This window comes from Pan paniscus, chromosome 20 (assembly GCF_029289425.2).
Source record: "Pan paniscus chromosome 20, NHGRI_mPanPan1-v2.0_pri, whole genome shotgun sequence".
In the NCBI taxonomy this organism is placed as follows: domain Eukaryota; kingdom Metazoa; phylum Chordata; class Mammalia; order Primates; family Hominidae; genus Pan; species Pan paniscus.
The window spans coordinates 51023639-51040466 of NC_073269.2; the positions used below are offsets into that span (position 1 = coordinate 51023639).

Below are 16828 nucleotides of genomic sequence, written 5' to 3' on the forward strand. Positions count from 1 at the left end.
CCAGCACTTTGGGAGGCTGAGGTGGGAGGATCACTTGAGTCCAGGAGTTCAAGACCAGCCTGGGCAACATAGCGAGACATTGTCTCTACCAAAACAAAAAAAAAAATACAAATTAGCCAGGTGTGGTGGTGCATGCCTGTAGTCCCAGCTTGAACCTGGGAGGTCGAGGCTGCAGTGAGCTGGGTGGCCCACTGCACTCTAGCCTGGGTGAAAGTGAGGCCCTGTCTGAGAAAAAAAATGTAGTTGAAAGAAAAGAAAACTTTTATTTTTTATTTTCTTTTTTAATTTTAAAGGCAGGGTCTCACTCTGTTGCCCAGGCTGTTCTTGAACTCCTAGGCTCAAGCATTCCTCCCACCTTGGCCTCCCAAAGTGCTGAGATTGAAGTCTTGAGCCACTACCCTGGCCATCATGTCAACTTTTAAACATACAAATATAGGTAAGAAGAATGGCCTGGTGGCCGGGCGCGGTGGCTCACGCCTGTAATCCCAGCACTTTGGTAGAGTGAGGCAAGCGGATCACGAGGTCAGGAGATTGAGACCATCCTGCCTAACACGGTGAAACCCCGTCTCTACTAAAAATACAAAAAAGAAAAAAATTAGCCAGGCATGGTGGCAGGCGCCTGTAGTCCCAGCTACTCAGGAGGCTGAGGCAGGAGAATGGCGTGAACCCGGGAGGCGGAGCTTGCAGTGAGCCGAGATCGCGCCACTGCACTCCAGCCTGGTCGACAGAGCAAGACTCCGTCTCAAAAAAAAAAAGAAGAATGGCCTGGAGCCTCCCTCACCCTCCCCACCTAGACCCACTTGACAATGGGTGACATATTTTGGTTTTTGCTGAACCATTTAGGAGTAACTTGAGATCATGACATTGCGACTTCATATCTTCTGGGAAAAATAGTGTGTGCACAGCCACAATTTAATTATCACACCTCGGAACATGAACAGCAATTCCAAAATCATATATAATATGAACTCATAGTACATGTTATAGTTATATAATAGAATAGTCATTTTAGTCTTCCCTAAAATGTCTTTTCCAGGTGGCTTTTTTGGAATCAGGATGCTGCGAAGCTGCCTACGTTGCATGTGGAGCCTGCATTTCCCGTGGGGCCCCCTTCGTGGTGGCCCTGCCTGGAGGTGTCTGGGTCCTTCCCCCACCTGACTACTTCACTCTCTGTCCTCTCTGCCCAGGAGCCCAGGATGTGCGAGTTCAAGTGCTACCCGAGGTGCGAGGCCAGCTCGGGGGCACCGTGGAGCTGCCGTGCCACCTGCTGCCACCTGTTCCTGGACTGTACATCTCCCTGGTGACCTGGCAGCGCCCAGATGCACCTGTGAACCACCAGAATGTGGCCGCCTTCCACCCTAAGATGGGTCCCAGCTTCCCCAGCCCGAAGCCTGGCAGCGAGCGGCTGTCCTTCGTCTCTGCCAAGCAGAGCACTGGGCAAGACACAGAGGCAGAGCTCCAGGATGCCACGCTGGCCCTCCACAGGCTCACGGTGGAGGACGAGGGCAACTACACTTGCGAGTTTGCCACCTTCCCCAAGGGGTCCGTCCGAGGGATGACCTGGCTCAGAGTCATAGGTGAGCAGGGTAAGGGCGGGAGGCAAGGAGGTGGGAGGGCCGCGGTGTGGGAGCATCCCCTTGCGGGTCAGTTTCTCTCTTGGCTTCAGCTGTGAGGTTCACATTCTCTGTGGGTTTCCATCCATCAGCAAATGTTCATTAAGCACCTACCGCGTGCCAGATGCTTTTCTGTGTGCTGAGGATGCGGCAGACAACCAGGCATTCTTGGGAAAAACAAAAAAATAAGTATTGGCTGGGCGCAGTGGCCCACCCCTGTAATCCTAGCACTTTGGAAGGCCGAGATGGGCAGATCGCCTGAGGTCAGGAGTTCAAGACCAGCCTGGCCAACATGGTGAAACCCTGTCTCTACGAAAAATAAAAAATTAGCTGGGTGTGGTGGCCCGTGCCTATAATCCCAGATACTCAGGAGGCTGAGTCAGGAGAATCGCTTGAACCCAGGAGGCAGAGGTTGCAGTGAGCCGAGATTGTGCCACCACTGCACTCTAGTCTGGGTGACAGAGCAAGACTCGGTCTAAAAAAAAAAAAAAAAGTATTGAGGTTGGGTGTGGTGGCTCACGACTATAATCCAAGCACTTTGGGAGGCTGAGGCAGGTAGATTGCTTGAGCCCATGGTGGTGCGCAGATGTGGCCCCAGCTACTTGGGAGGCTGAGGTGGGAGGATCGCTTGAGACCAGGAATTTGAGGCTGCGGTGAGCTGTGATCATGCCACTACACTCTTAGCCTGGGTGACAGAGTGAGGCCCTATCTCTAATAAATAAATAAAAGAGTAAGTCAGGCAGTTAAAGGGGCCATGGAGGTTGGAGAGGGCCAAGTTGCAATTCTAGCTAAGGAGGTCTGGGGATATTTAGGCAGAAACTAGGAGAGGAGGAGCCCTGTGGGTATCTAAGGGAAGAGCGTTCCAGGCAGATGGAATGGCAAGTACAAAGGCCCTGAGACAGGAGTACCTGGAGTATTTGAGGGCCAGGAAGGAAGTCAGGGTGGCTGGAGACATATGAGTGGGGGAAAGTAGGAAGCAATAAAGTCAAGGAGAGGATGGGGACAGATTGGCAAAAGCCTTGTGGACTATAAGAAGCCTTTGGCTTTTGCCCAGGGAGGATAAGAGCTGTAGTAGGTTCTTAGCAGCAGACAGGTTTGATCTGGCTTGGGTTCTCACCAGCTCCTCCTGGCTGTGTTGGGAGGGGAAAGGATGGGAGCTGAGAAACCACAGGGTAAGGCAACTGCAAAGTCCGGGTGGGGCCGGGTGCTGTGGCTCACGCCCATAACCCCAGCACTCAGGGAGGCGGAGGTGGGAGGATCCCTTGAGCCTAGGAATTTGAGACCATCCTAGGCAACATAGTAAGACTCTTGTCTCAATGACAAAAAAAATTTTTTTTTTTTTTTTGAGACAGAGTTTTGCTCTTGTTGCCCAGGCTGTAGTGGAGTGGCGCGATCTCGGCTCACTGCAACCTCCGCCTCCCAGGTTCAACCAATTCTCCTGCCTCAGCCTCCCAAGTAGCTGGGATTACAGGCTCCCACCACCACACCTGGCTAATTTTTTTTTGTATTTTTAGTAGAGACGGGGTTGTGCCATGTTGGCCAGGCTGGTCTTGAACTCCCGACCTCAGGTGATCCGTCCACCTGGGCCTCTCAAAGTGCTGGGATTACAGGCATGAGCCACTGCGCCTGGCCGGGAAAGAAAAAAAAATTGTTTTAATTAACCAGGCTCAGTGACTTACACCTGTAATTTCAGCTACTCGAGAGGCTGAGGTGGGAGGATCACCTGAGCCCAGGAGGTTGAGGCTGCAGTAAGCTGTGATTGTGCGACTGCACTCCATCCTGGACAACAGAGTGAGACCCTGTCTTAAAACAAGTCCAGTCCAGGCAGGAAGTAAAATGGCTTAGAAGTAGGGGACACAGTGGCCTCATTGAGATAGGATGTGCAGGGAAGGCGTCTTAGTCAAGTCCTGGAGTCTGAGAAGGAGCCACCTTTGGGCATAGCAGAGGGGCACGGGCACAAAAACCTGGGAGGTGGGCATGAGCTGGGAGCTGGGTGCGTTCCAGGAATGGAAAGGGGGCTGGTGAGGATAGGCAAGGGCTTGGGTGACCCTCAGCGGGGCCACATTACACGGGCTTCACAGGTGGAGGCGAGGAGGCTGGACTATGCCCTCAGTATGGTTAAGAGCCATGGGAGGTGTCAAGCCACAGGAGAGATCTGGACAAACGTTTGAGGTTGCAAAAAATGACCGGCAGCAGTATGAGGAGTGATTGGAGGAGTGGACGGAGGTAGAAGGGAGCTGGGACGAGAGGCGAGAAGAGGCATTGCTGGGAAGACGGATGAGGCAGTGGGGGCAGAGGGAAGCGGGCGGCATATAGTGGTGTTTTTAGAAGATAGTAGGTGCTGGGCTTGCCCATGGATTGAGTGGGAAGCAGGATCAGAGAGGAGTCCCAGGCCTGGTGCGATGGCTCACGCCTGTAATCCCAGCACTTTGGGAGGCCAAGGTGGGCAGATCGCTTTGAGGTCAGGAGTTTCAGACCACTCTGGGCAACATGGTGAGGCCCCATCTCTACAAGAAAAAAAAAAATTAGCTGGGCATGGTAGCACATACCTGTAGTCCCAGCTACTCAAGAGGCTGAGGTGGGAGGATCGCTTGGGCCTGGGAAGCAGAGATTGCAAGTGAGCCAAGATTGCACCACTGCACTCCAGCGCAAGACCCTGTCTCAAAAAAAAAAAAAAAATAGGACTCCCAGCGGGAAGGTGACTGACACTTGGCAAAAATAGAGAAGGCAGGGAAGATTTTTTTTGAAGGATGCTTTTTTTCTTTTCCTTTTTCTTTTTTTGAGACAAAGTCTCACTACATTGCCCAGGCTAGACTCGAACTCCTGGGCTCAAGGGATCCTCCTACCTCCGCCCCCTGCATAGCTGGGACTACAGGCATGAGTCACCACATCCAGCTACGAATGCTCTTTCTTTAAATCTTGAGGCTGGGCTTGGTGGCTCACTCCTGTAATCCCAGCACTTTGGGAGGCCGAGGCGGGCAGATCACGAGGTCAGGAAATCGAGACCATCCTGGCTAACACGGTGAAACCCCATCTCTACTAAAAATACAAGAAATTAGCCAGGCGTGGTGGCGGGTGCCTGTAGTCCCAGCTATTCGGGAGATTGAGGCAGGAGAATGGCTTGAACCCGGGAGGCGGAGCTTGCAGTGAGCCGAGATCGCGCCACTATACTCTAGTCTGGGCGACAGAGTGAGACTCTGTCTGGAAAAAAAAAAAAAAAAAAAATGTTGGAAGTCCCCTGGGAGCCCACCTTCCCTAGGCAACTTCCCAGAAGCCACGTCACTCTGGATGCCTTTTTTTCCCTCTTCTCAGCCCAGAGCGTCTGAGAAGGTCACCCTGTGCTGTCCTTGAGTAAACACTTCCCTTTCCAGTAACACATGAAACCACAGCCGTTTTCCATAATACAAAGGACAGCTCTTCTCCTCCCCACCCTCACAAACGCCTCTCTTCTTGTGCAATCATTTGTTCTCATCCAGAGATAACTTCAGGGCTGGGCACGGTGGCTCACACCTGTAATCCCAGCACTTTGGGAGGCTGAGAGGCAACAAGAGCAAAACTCTGTCTCAAAATAAATAAATAAATAAATAATGAGACTCAGAAAATATGATTAAGGGCCAGGCGCAGTGGCTCACGCCTGTAATCCCAGCACTTTGGGAGGCCGAGGCAGGCGGATCACGAGGTCAGGAGATTGAGACCATCCTGGCTAACATGGTGAAACCCTGTCTCTACTAAAAATACAAAAAAATTAGCCGGGCGTGGTGGCGGGTGCCTGTAGTCCCAGCTACTCGGGAGGCTGAGGCAGGAGAATGGCATGAACCCAGGAGGCGGAGCTTGCAGTGAGCTGAGATCGCGCCACTGCACTCCAGCCTGGGCGACAGAGCGAGACTCCGTCTCAAAAAAAAAAAAAAAAAAGAAAATATGATTAAGTGTAGGGTTTAATCAAGCCCAAAGCTTGAGGATGACCACCTGGGAGCATAGATTGAAGTTGCCCTGAACATACACTTCAAGCAGGGGCCAAGGCAAGCAGCTCTTGCAAGTGAGCTTTTGTTTGTTTGTTTGTTTCTTGGAGAGAGGGTCTCCAAAACTACAAATAAAAATTAGCTAGGAATGGTGGCGCACACCTGTAATCCCAGCTACTGGGGAGGCTAAGGCAGGCGAATTGCTGAAACCAGCAAGGGCAGGTTGCAGTAAGCTGAGATTGCACCACTGCACTCCATCCTGGGTGACAGCAAGACTCTGTCTCAAATTAATAAAAAAAAAAGAGAGAGAGAGAGAGATAACTTCAAGAGCTTCCGTATACACACTGGGGCAGAAGTAAGGAACAAAACAGCCAAAGCCTCTGTCCTCATGATGCGTGAGCCACCAAGGGATAGTTGGCCAGAGTCGGTGGTCAGGAAAGTGCCCTTGACGAAGTGGGGCTTGGAGTGGGGTCTGGAGAAGGAGGCCAAAGCAATCCAGGCACAAAATCACCAACCAAAACCCCAAAGTGGGTGGAGGCAGAGACTGAGGAGGGCGTGGATGGGGAGCACGTGGAGTGGCCAGGGGAGGTGGCCATGAGGAAGTGGTGGGCTCGGGCCCTGAGTCACTATTCTAACAGCTTGGAGGGCGGCCAGGAGGATGTGGGGAGGCTTGTTGGATGCTCCACGGTGGTCAGGGGAGAAGGCGGTGGGAAGGGAGAGCTGGGAAGAAGAGGAGAGTCAGACTGTGTTGAGAAGTTCAGAGGTGGATACCCAGGTCCAGAAAGCAACAGAAGATGTGAGTCTGGGTGGGGGACACACATCGTAAGCATGAGCTGCTATTCTTCCTGGAGTTTTGTTTTTGTGATTTTTTTCCATGTTTTCCAAGAGAATGAGGTGGAAAGGGTATAAAAAAAAGAAATGGCTTTGAGATTTTCTGCCTTTATCACACTTCCAGTCATTCAATCATCTAATGGTGATTACAAGAAAAGGAACAGGGGGCCTTTCCAGCTGGACCTTTGAACCACAGTACTCAGTTACTCGCTCGGCCTTGATTTGCTTTTTTTTTTCTTTTTTTTTTTTTTGGAGACAGAGTCTCACTGTCACCCAGGCTGGAGTGCAGTGGCACGATCTCGGCTCACTACAACCTCTGCCTCCCAGGTTCAAGCAATTCTCTTACCTCAGCCTCCCGAGTACCTGGGATTACAGGCACCTGCCACCACGCCCAGCTAATTTTTGCATTTTTAGTAGAGATGGGGTTTCACCACGTTGGCCACGCTAGTCTAGAACTCCTGACCTCAGGTGATCTGCCCACCTGGGCCTCCCAAAGTGCTGGGATTACAGGCATGAGCCACTGCGCCCATCCTAATTTTTGTATTTTCAGTAGAGATGAGTTTTCACCATGTTGGCCAGACTGGTCTCAAATTCCTGGCCTCAAGTGATCCACCCTCCTCAGCCTCCTAAAGTACTGGTATTGCAGGTGTGAACCACCACGCCCGACCAGCTTTTTTTTAAATCTCAACCTCCGCCAGGCTTTTGGACCCTGTCTCTGCATCTCTGGCAGGGCGAAGAGACAGTATACCGAAATGGCCAGGCCAGGCGCCTGTAACCTCAGAGCTTTAGGGGGCCGAGGTGGGAAGATGGCTTGTGCTCAGGAGTTTGAGATCGGCCTGGGCAACATAGCAAGAACTCATCTCTACAAAAAAATTTAAAAATTAGCCAGGCATGGTGGTGCATGCCTATGGTCCTAGCTACTCTGGAGGCCAAGGCGGGAGGATCACTTGAGCCTAGGAGGTGCAGGCTGCAGCAAGCTATGATCACACCACTGCACTCAAGACCAGGTGACAGAGCGGGCCCCTGTCTCTAAAAAATAAATAAAGTAAAATAAAATGGGCAACACTTGGATAGGGCAGTGCAGGCCAGACATTACCCTAAGCCATTTACCTACCAATGTATTATTTAATTCACACAGCAATCCTAGGGGTGGGTACTTTCATTATCCCCATTTTACAAAAGAAGAAACAGCTACAGAGTTGCAAAACCACTTATCCCAAGCCAGGCCGCTGATAAGCAGCAAAGCTGGGATTGGAACCCCGGCAGTTAGGGCCTAACCACCCTGCTCCTCTGCTGAGTGTTTGTTGAATGACTGCCGGTGAGGAGTGACGCACCCCCTCTCCTCCTCTCCCCAGCCAAGCCTGAGAACCAAGCTGAGGCCCAGAAGGTCACATTCAGCCAGGACCCTACGACAGTGGCCCTCTGCATCTCCAAAGAGGGCCGCCCACCTGCCCGGATCTCCTGGCTCTCGTCCCTGGACTGGGAAGCCAAAGAGACTCAGGTGTCAGGGACCCTGGCCGGAACTGTCACCGTCACCAGCCGCTTCACCTTGGTGCCCTCGGGCCGAGCAGATGGTGTCACGGTCACCTGCAAAGTGGAGCATGAGAGCTTCGAGGAACCAGCCCTGATACCTGTGACCCTCTCTGTACGCTGTGAGTGTATCGGGGGTGACCCCTCCCCCATCAAAACTGCCTACACTGGCTTCTCTAAAGCGCTGTCTACATTGTCTCTGAATGTTGTCTACGTGGGTTCCCTGAAGCCAAATTCTGCACTACCTTCCTGCCATTGTCTACACTGGCTCCCATGGGCAAATCTACATACTTCCCCCTCATTGTCTACACTGGCTTTACTGGGTTCCTGCATGCTGTGCCTAGTCTGTGGTAACCTGGGATGGGCTTGCAAGATTGCAAGAGCCAGTTTGATACATTTCTTTCCAATTCCACATCCAATGAAGTTTTCTCGGTAGCTTGAAATCAACCTTGGGGAATGTTTACACCAAGGAAATTGGCAAACCCTAGAAATGGGGGCTTCTTTTATTCCCCAGAGAGTTGGTTTACCAGCAAAGAGCTGCCCCCAACAGTGTCTTTTCTGGCTCCCGTGGACCCCGGTTGACACTGCCCCTGGACCGTTAGATCAATCATGCTGGGCCATGTCTACATGTCTACACTGCCCAACCTAACATCATCTCCACACCTTCCCATACTTCTGCCTTGACTTCCCTAGGTGCCATCTATACTGAGTCTCCCAGAGTCTCTACACCGACCCCTGATCCCTGATATTATTTACATTGTATTTATTTTTTTTATTTTTTATTATATTTTTATATATTCTATATTATATAAAATATATAAATTATATATTATATATTAACATATATTTTGTCATTTATTATTTTTTATTATTATTTAATATAATATAATTACATTATATTATATATTACATTACAGGCTCCAGCCCCCGGGCCCTGTTGATCCTGACCCCTCCCACTGGGTTTTTTGCTAGCTCTTCCAGAAACTGCCTATACTCACACCCCGTAATGTTACCCAGAGAGGCCACCCTGGCACTCTTCACACAGAATCCCTCAAATACTGGCTTAACCACCTCTTCCACCACTGTCCAAAATGACCACATATCCCAACTCAATGTTGTCTACACTAGCTCCCCAGGCAATGCCTCCACTTACACAGATTCCCTAAGCCAAGTCTACACCAGCTCCCCCAGGCAACATGCATCACGTGCGCCCATAAGTGCAACAGCTCCCCTGAGCCTCGTCTGTGCCACTTTCCTCCCGGGACCGACACTGGTTGCCCAAACCCTGTTTTGACATCCTCCCCCCATGCCAAAAACACACACACAGGCCGGGTGCGGTGGCTCACACTGGCAATCCCAGCACTTTGGGAGGCCAAGGCGGGCAGATCACTTGAGGTCAGGAGTTCGGGACCAGCCTGGGCAACATGGTGAAACCCTGTCTGTACTAAAAATACCAAAATTAGCTGGACGTGGTGGTACATGCCTGTAATCCCAGCCATTTGGGAGGCTGAGGCAGAGGGATGGCTTGAGCCCAGGACGTGGAGGTTGCAGTAAACCAAGATCACCCCACTGCTCTCCATCCTGGGCAACAGAGCAAGATCCTGTCTCAAAAACACACACAAACACACATTATTTGTAGTGGCTCCCTTAGGGACTGCCAGCACTGAACAATAACTCCCACAAAATTATCCTCAGTGGTTTCCCTGAACAGTGTCTACACTGACATCAGCACACACAGCCTGGACTGATTTGCCCCAGACAGTTTTGACTGCTGTACCTCCTGCCAACCTGCCCCGTTTCTTTAGCATTCCTGTCTATCTGCTAACTTGTCCACCCGTTCTGGGATTCTCCTCCTTGCTGATCCAGTCCCCCCATTTCCCCCAGACCCTCCTGAAGTGTCCATCTCCGGCTATGATGACAACTGGTACCTCGGCCGTACTGATGCCACCCTGAGCTGTGACGTCCGCAGCAACCCAGAGCCCACGGGCTATGACTGGAGCACGTGAGTCACGTGGTCTCAGAACCCTGGGTCTGAGGGAGGCGGGGCTGGGGGCCTGGACTCCTGGGTCTAAGGGAGGAGGGGCTGGGGGCCTGGACTCCTGGATCTGAGGGAGGAGGGGCTGGGCCTAAACTCCTAAGTCCTCCAGGATGAAGGGAGCTTGCATTTCGGCAATTTGGGGTCTCCGGGAGTACTTAGGTCCCTGGAGCTTGGCTCCTGGTGGGTGTATCTTTAGGGATGAGGCCTGTGCTCCCCTCTCAACCTTGGTATCCCTCTCACCTGACCCCACACCCCTCCAGGACCTCAGGCACCTTCCCGACCTCCGCAGTGGCCCAGGGCTCCCAGCTGGTCATCCACGCAGTGGACAGTCTGTTCAATACCACCTTCGTCTGCACAGTCACCAATGCCGTGGGCATGGGCCGCGCTGAGCAGGTCATCTTTGTCCGAGGTGAGTGGGTCTTGGGGGCCGTGTGTGGGGACCTGGGTCCGCTCCCCTGGAGTTCTGCCCTTCAGGATTTGGGGCTGCACTGGGGGAGGCTGCGCCGCCGGCCTGGGAGGGATGCAGACCCGCCTGGCTGAGGGGAGATGAGGGTTGGCCTTCCCCTCGTGGCCTCAGACTGGGGTCTGGATTTGGGGTGTCGGGGTAGGTGAAGGCAGCAGAGTTGGGGGGTTGAGGACTTTGCTCGGGGTTCCTAGAAAGTAGAGGCCTGGGTAGGGTCCTCACGAATAGACCTGAGGAAGCTGCCCTGGGCTCCAGCTCCTGAGAAAGACGTACACCTAGAGTCAGGCATGCAAACTTCAAAGAGACAGAAACCAAGAGCTCTCACCCCCAGAAACACAATCCGGCCCCAAGGCACGGAGCCAAAGAGGAAAAGCACAAAGCCAGACCATCACCCAGTGATGGAAACTGGGTCAAACTCACAACTGCAGGGCCACACACCTAGAGCGAGGCCGGGACTGTTAACAGAGCCATGCTCCCTGGGACAGAGAGACCCCTGGGTCCCGGAGATGGGGCCAGAGACCCCTCCTGTCAGAGCCACAGCTGGCAGGATCCACAGCCACAGACACTCCCTATGCTGAGAAATTCTGTTGCAGAGATGCATCAGAATCCAGACACTCACCTGGATGGTAACCCTGCACGCTCAAACCCATTGTCACCAAGACACACACCCAGGAGGACAGTGGCACCAGCCAAGATAGACTGAACGAAGCCAGATGACACCTGGAAAGGGACATTCTTTTTTTTTTTTTTTTGAGATGGAGTCTCGCTCTGTCGCCCAGGCTGAAGTGCAGTGGCGCAATCAGCTCACCGCAACCTCCGCCTCCCGGGTTCAAGCAATTATCCTGCCTCAGCCTCCTGAGTAGCTGGGACTATATGCGCTCACCACCAAACCCGGCTAAGTTTTGTATTTTTAGTAGAGACAGGGTTTCACCATATTGGTCAGGCTGGTCTCGAACTGCTGACCTCAGGTGATCCACCCGCCTCGGCCTCACGAAGTGCTGGGATTATATGCATGAGCCACTGCGCCTGGCCAGAAAAAGACATTCTTAGAAACACCCCAGGGCGACGGTCCATGCAGCACACCTGTGCAAACACGCAATGTGCAGGCCCCCCAGAAACATGACTGAAGGTGTAGGGACAAACTCCCAGACAGGGGCTGTCCCTGTCATGCAGACAGACTAGCCACGGAGGGACAGAAGCAGACCCCCTTACTGAGTCATAATCTTAGAATGCACACACACTTGCAGGGACACCCGAGGGAAAACAGACCCCTCTTCAGGAATCCAGATACAGCCAGGGAGATAGGACACCCCTACGGGAAACACTGTCACAGACAGCAAACCCAGAGAGACAGCTGTCCCGCTCTGGGCTCACCTGGCGCGCGAGGATGCACACAAGTCCCCGAAGGAAGATGTCACACAGACACGCTGGGGGCAAAACTAATCCAGGACAGCAACGGCTGCACACGGAGGGATGTCATCCCTCACTCACAGACCCTCAGACGGAAAATCAAAGACATCCTGGGAGGAGCTTCTTCCCGGGAACTCTCCCGAAACTCCCCGAAACTCCTCTGAAATTCTCCAGAAAGTCCGTTAGGGAGATTCTCATTCAACAAATATGTGTTTCCTGTTTGCTAGGCACTCTTGCTGAGGTTGGGAATACAATGGTGAATGAGCCACAGTCCCTGCCCTCAGTAGCACACCCAGGGGAGGGTCAGCTCCACCCGCCCAGACAGACACCGAACTGGAAATACACCCCTAACCTCTACCCCAGATACACCTGACAAGCTGATCCCCTGCCCACACACCCAGCAGGTGGCTCCAAGGTCAGAGCCTGCAGAACACAGACGCAATAGAGAAAGACTCAGCGCTGTGGAAAGACACCCCCACCTCCCCACGACAGTGGCCACAGGGCCACCCCCAGCCAATAACACCATTACAAAGACACGTGCCTTCAGATAATGCCTGCAGAAACGTGCATGCTCCAAGCACTCTAGAAATCCTGTCTCAAGCAGTGAGTGCCCCGACAGCCACAGCCAGAGGAGACACACTCAAAGCTCCTGGGGTCACTCTCAGAGGGTCTCTGAGCCACGAACCCACATCCAGGCACACACAGAGTCGTCACAGAGACACAGTATGGAGTCCACAGCAGCACGAACATAGGATACGAATGCCCCACCACAGGACAGATCTATCTTTAGGGAGACTCAGAGAACTTTTTATTTTTAATAGAGACAGGGTCTCGCTATGTTGGCCAGGCTGGTCTTGAACTCCTGGCCTCAAAGCATTCCTCCAGCTTTGGCCTCCCAAAGTGCTGGGATTACAGGCATGAGCCACCACACTAAGCCCGATTCAGAGCTTTGAACCCTAGACATATGAACAGACTCAGCTTCGAGTTCCAAAACACCAATGCCACCTCCAGAAACAGAGACAAGCCTCCCAAGATAGGCTCAACCTGGTCCAGTTAGTGACCAGCACAGGAGAAAAATCTGTTTCACTCCTCAACCCAGTGTATAGTTAGAGACATATATACCACCCTACCCCCCACCAAAAAAGATTTTATCCTCCTTTTTTTAATGCTATTTGTGAGTCACTAAGCTGATTTGACAGCCCGCTGGGTCATGACCCCCTGTTTGAAAACAACAGAAACAGATGTCCTTCCTGGGTCTCAGCCCCTCCTGTGTGTCGAGGTGTAGAGGTGGGGTCAGGTGTGGGTGAACCCCCCACCCCCGTCTGTCCCAGTTATGCCTTGCATGCAGGGATGGGGGAAGTGGATGTGGGTAGGTTCTGGTTACATTGACTTCTGTCCCTGGCTTGGGGCCCAGGAGCCCCAGCCCTCCCTGCTCACTTCCCTCCTCAGCATTTCATGGCTTCCTCTCTCTCTCCGCCTCCCCACTACCTCCCATCCCCCATCCCCACCTGCTCAGCCCCTGCAGGGAGCACTAAGGAAGTCCCACTGTCCCGGTCTGTGAGAACCCCATTTTACACACTGGGGATAAGTGGCCTAGAGTTGAGGCAGCCACAGCACTTGGAATAAATGCTCCCAGCCACTCAAGAGGGCAGAATTATCAGGAATCTGTGGCCCTCTGCAGAGAGCTTTGGGATCAGACAGCCTCCCACTGAAACCCAGCTGTCCTCCCCCGAGGGGGTGTGCCCCCAAGCTCATAGCTTTGTGAGGACCCCACAGCACATTCAGGGAGGGCTGCGAAGTCAGATGGCACCAGGGTCCTGGCCAGTGACCGGGCGGCCAGATCTATTGCATCCGAATAGCCAGCTTCCACTCAGCTACGGCGATCGCCAGACATGGGAGTTTGGTGTTGCTAGATCTGATTTGTCCCCGCTAAGAGAAACCTGGATTTTTAAGTGAAATCGCCTGATTTTTGAAAGGTTGGCTAGCAATTTAAATTTTGCAAAACACTAACACCTGGGGACCACTGGTTGGCATCCCCCTCCTTGTACAAAGTGGTGCTCAGGCTGTAGTGAAGGGCGGAGGGGCTTCTCCTTCCCGCCTACTCCTCCTCCTCCTCCATTCTTCTGCCTAGAGTCACCCCCTAATTCTGGTCACTCCCGCTCCCTCCATCCCCGCCTATCCTGCATCTCCCCCACCCCCTCACTCCCCAGAGCTATCCTCATGATCTTGTGTCTCCCTTTCTCTCTCTCTCTCACCCCTCCTTCTCTCTCTCCTCAGAAACCCCCAGGGCCTCGCCCCGAGACGTGGGCCCGCTGGTGTGGGGGGCCGTGGGGGGGGCACTGCTGGTGCTGCTGCTTCTGGCTGGGGGGTCCTTGGCCTTCATCCTGCTGAGGGTGAGGAGGAGGAGGAAGAGCCCTGGAGGAGCAGGAGGAGGAGCCAGTGGCGACGGGGGATTCTACGATCCGAAAACTCAGGTGTTGGGAAATGGGGACCCCGTCTTCTGGACACCAGTAGTCCCTGGTCCCATGGAACCAGATGGCAAGGATGAGGAGGAGGAGGAGGAGGAAGAGAAGGCAGAGAAAGGCCTCATGTTGCCTCCACCCCCAGCACTCGAGGATGACATGGAGTCCCAGCTGGACGGCTCCCTCATCTCACGGCGGGCAGTTTATGTGTGACCTGGACACAGACAGAGACAGAGCCAGGCCCGGCCCTCCCGCCCCCGACCAGACCACGCCGGCCTAGGGTTCCAGACTGGTTGGACTTGTTCGTCTGGACGATACTGGAGTGGAACACTGCCTCCCACTTTCTTGGGACTTGGAGGGAGGTGGAACGGCACACTGGACTTCTCCCGTCTTTAGGGCTGCATGGGGAGCCCGGGGAGCTGAGTAGTGGGGATCCAGAGAGGACCCCCACCCCCAGAGACTTGGTTTTGGCTCCAGCCTTCCCCTGGCCCCGTGACACTCAGGAGTTAATAAATGCCTTGGAGGAAAACATCAGGGGTGTCTTGTAATACATCAGACCCCCTCCTTGCATGTTGGGGAAAGAGAGGGTGGGACAGGGACTCCTAGGTCCCAGGGCTGGGAAGAGCTGATCCACGCCCCCAGGGAACGAGAACCTGGCAGGGGTTAGACTGGGGAAGGCTGTGGGGCTCGGACCACTTGGATCCTTGAAAGACGCATTGGATGGCTGAGAACCGCGAGGCTCATGCAACTAGGATTCAGGTCACTGGACTGGGGACTCAGAGGCCTGGACATTTGGACTCCTGGGTCGCAGGACAGAGGCTGCCTTTCTGGATGGTGTGGCCAGACCCATCAGAGGCAGGAGTTCTCTGGACTCCTGGGCCCTCGGGTGGAGGTGGGGGTGGGGACAGCAGGGGCTCAGCCAGGTTCCCTGCGTCCTGAGAGAATGAGGCCAGAGGGCTGTGATCCAATGGAGCCTCAGACCTCAACTCCCCCAGGTTACTGGGGGTCTCGGGAGGGGAGGGCTGCTCCCCACTCCCATTCTTAGGGGCCCTAAGGGCATGGGGCAGGCGGGGGGTGGGGTGCTGGGGAAGTCCCACCTCTGGCCACCCCGACTGTGGCTCCCCTCCTTCTCCATCCTTGCCCCCAGGGATCACCCCAGGGGACTTTTCAGTGGCTCCCTGGGAGTGGCGGCAGCTCCCTCCAGCTCCTCTCAACTGGAAAAGCAAAGACGGAGGGGGCGGCCCTTGGTCCTTGAACTCCCAGGCTCAGTAAGGGACAGGTTTTTACCCGCGTCACCTCTGCTCTCCCAAGCCTCCGTGCCTCCTCTGTAACACGGGGCAGGTGTTTCCATCGGCCTCACAAGGCTGTCGTGGGACCCAGTAAGGACATGCCCGTGATGCCCTCATGCAGCCTCTTCGACCTCCACAGACCCCACCAAGCCCTGTGCCAGGCGGTGCTGGGGCTGCAGCTGTGGCCTGCACAGACCCAGTCCCGTCCTCCGGTGTGCACGGCCATAATGACCACAAGAATAGCAGCAGTATGTTTAGGATGAAGGTGTGTGTGTGGACCGAGGGGCAGTCTCTCTCTCTCACTCCCCCACCCTCTGAAGCCCTCCAGAGGATGCCAGGCTGTGGAACGGGAGCAGTGGAGATCCAACAGTCCAGCGTCCTCTGGAAGCTTCCTCCTCATCTGGAGAGTGAGGCCGATGCATGCGTGACCCCCACGGGCTCTTCCATACTTGTTACTTCCTCTGGTTGTTTGTTGTCTGTACTCACCCACCCACCTCACCCGGACAACCGGTTGGCAGGGGCGGGGAATTGGGTCCGCCTGGCACACAGTGGATCCTTCAGTGCCATGCTGAGTCCTCCTTACACACCCACCAAACACCTACTGTGTGCCAAATCTCGGGCACACAGTCTAGTATGGAAATTGGCAAGTAAACGGGTAACCGCTCCAAAAACTCTTCCATTAGGAAAGACTTGAGAAATGGAAATGGGAGGTGCTAGCAAGGAAGGAGAGGCCCAGGAGCAAACAGGCTTCTCGACCCCTTTTCCTGTCTTGCCTTTTTTTTTTTTTTTTTGAGACGGTGTCTAGCTCTGTTACCCAGGCTGGAGTGCAGTGGTACCATCTCGGCTCACTGCACCCTCCACCTCCCAAGTTCAAGCAATTCTCCTGTCTCAGCCTCCTGAGTAACGCGCCCAGCCTTTTTTTTTTTTTAAGAAGTGGGGTGGTCTCCCTATATTACCCAGATTGGGCTCAAACTTCTGGGCTCAAGCGATCGATCCTCCCACTTCAGCCTCCAAAAGTGCTGGGATGACAGGTGTGAGTCACTGTGCCTGGCCCCTGGCTAATTTTTTTTTTTTTTTTTTAAGACGGAGTTTCACTCTTATCCAGGCTGGAGTGCAATGGCGCGATCTTGGCTCACGGCAACCTCCGCTTCCCAGGTTCAAGCAATTCTCCTGCCTCAGCCTCCTGAGTAGCTGGGATTACAGGCGCGCGCTAGCATGCCCAGCTAATATTTT

At 53.7% G+C, this 16828-nt stretch overlaps 1 protein-coding gene across 3 annotated transcripts in view; it reads left to right on the forward strand.

The window, feature by feature from the left end:
* NECTIN2 (nectin cell adhesion molecule 2) overlaps positions 1 to 16828 on the forward strand; it is a 43073-nt gene that overhangs the window by 17975 nt on the left and 8270 nt on the right. For 2 of the 3 annotated variants that reach the window (XM_034944393.3, XM_055103716.2), the window contains exons 2-5: positions 1188 to 1577; positions 7759 to 8055; positions 9818 to 9935; positions 10232 to 10380. In XM_034944393.3, coding sequence (XP_034800284.1) covers positions 1188 to 1577; positions 7759 to 8055; positions 9818 to 9935; positions 10232 to 10380 — 954 coding nt within the window. Of the gene's footprint in view, positions 1 to 1187; positions 1578 to 7758; positions 8056 to 9817; positions 9936 to 10231; positions 10381 to 14121; positions 14838 to 16828 lie in introns of those variants that run through there. The other variant, XM_034944395.2, reaches the window with a different exon arrangement.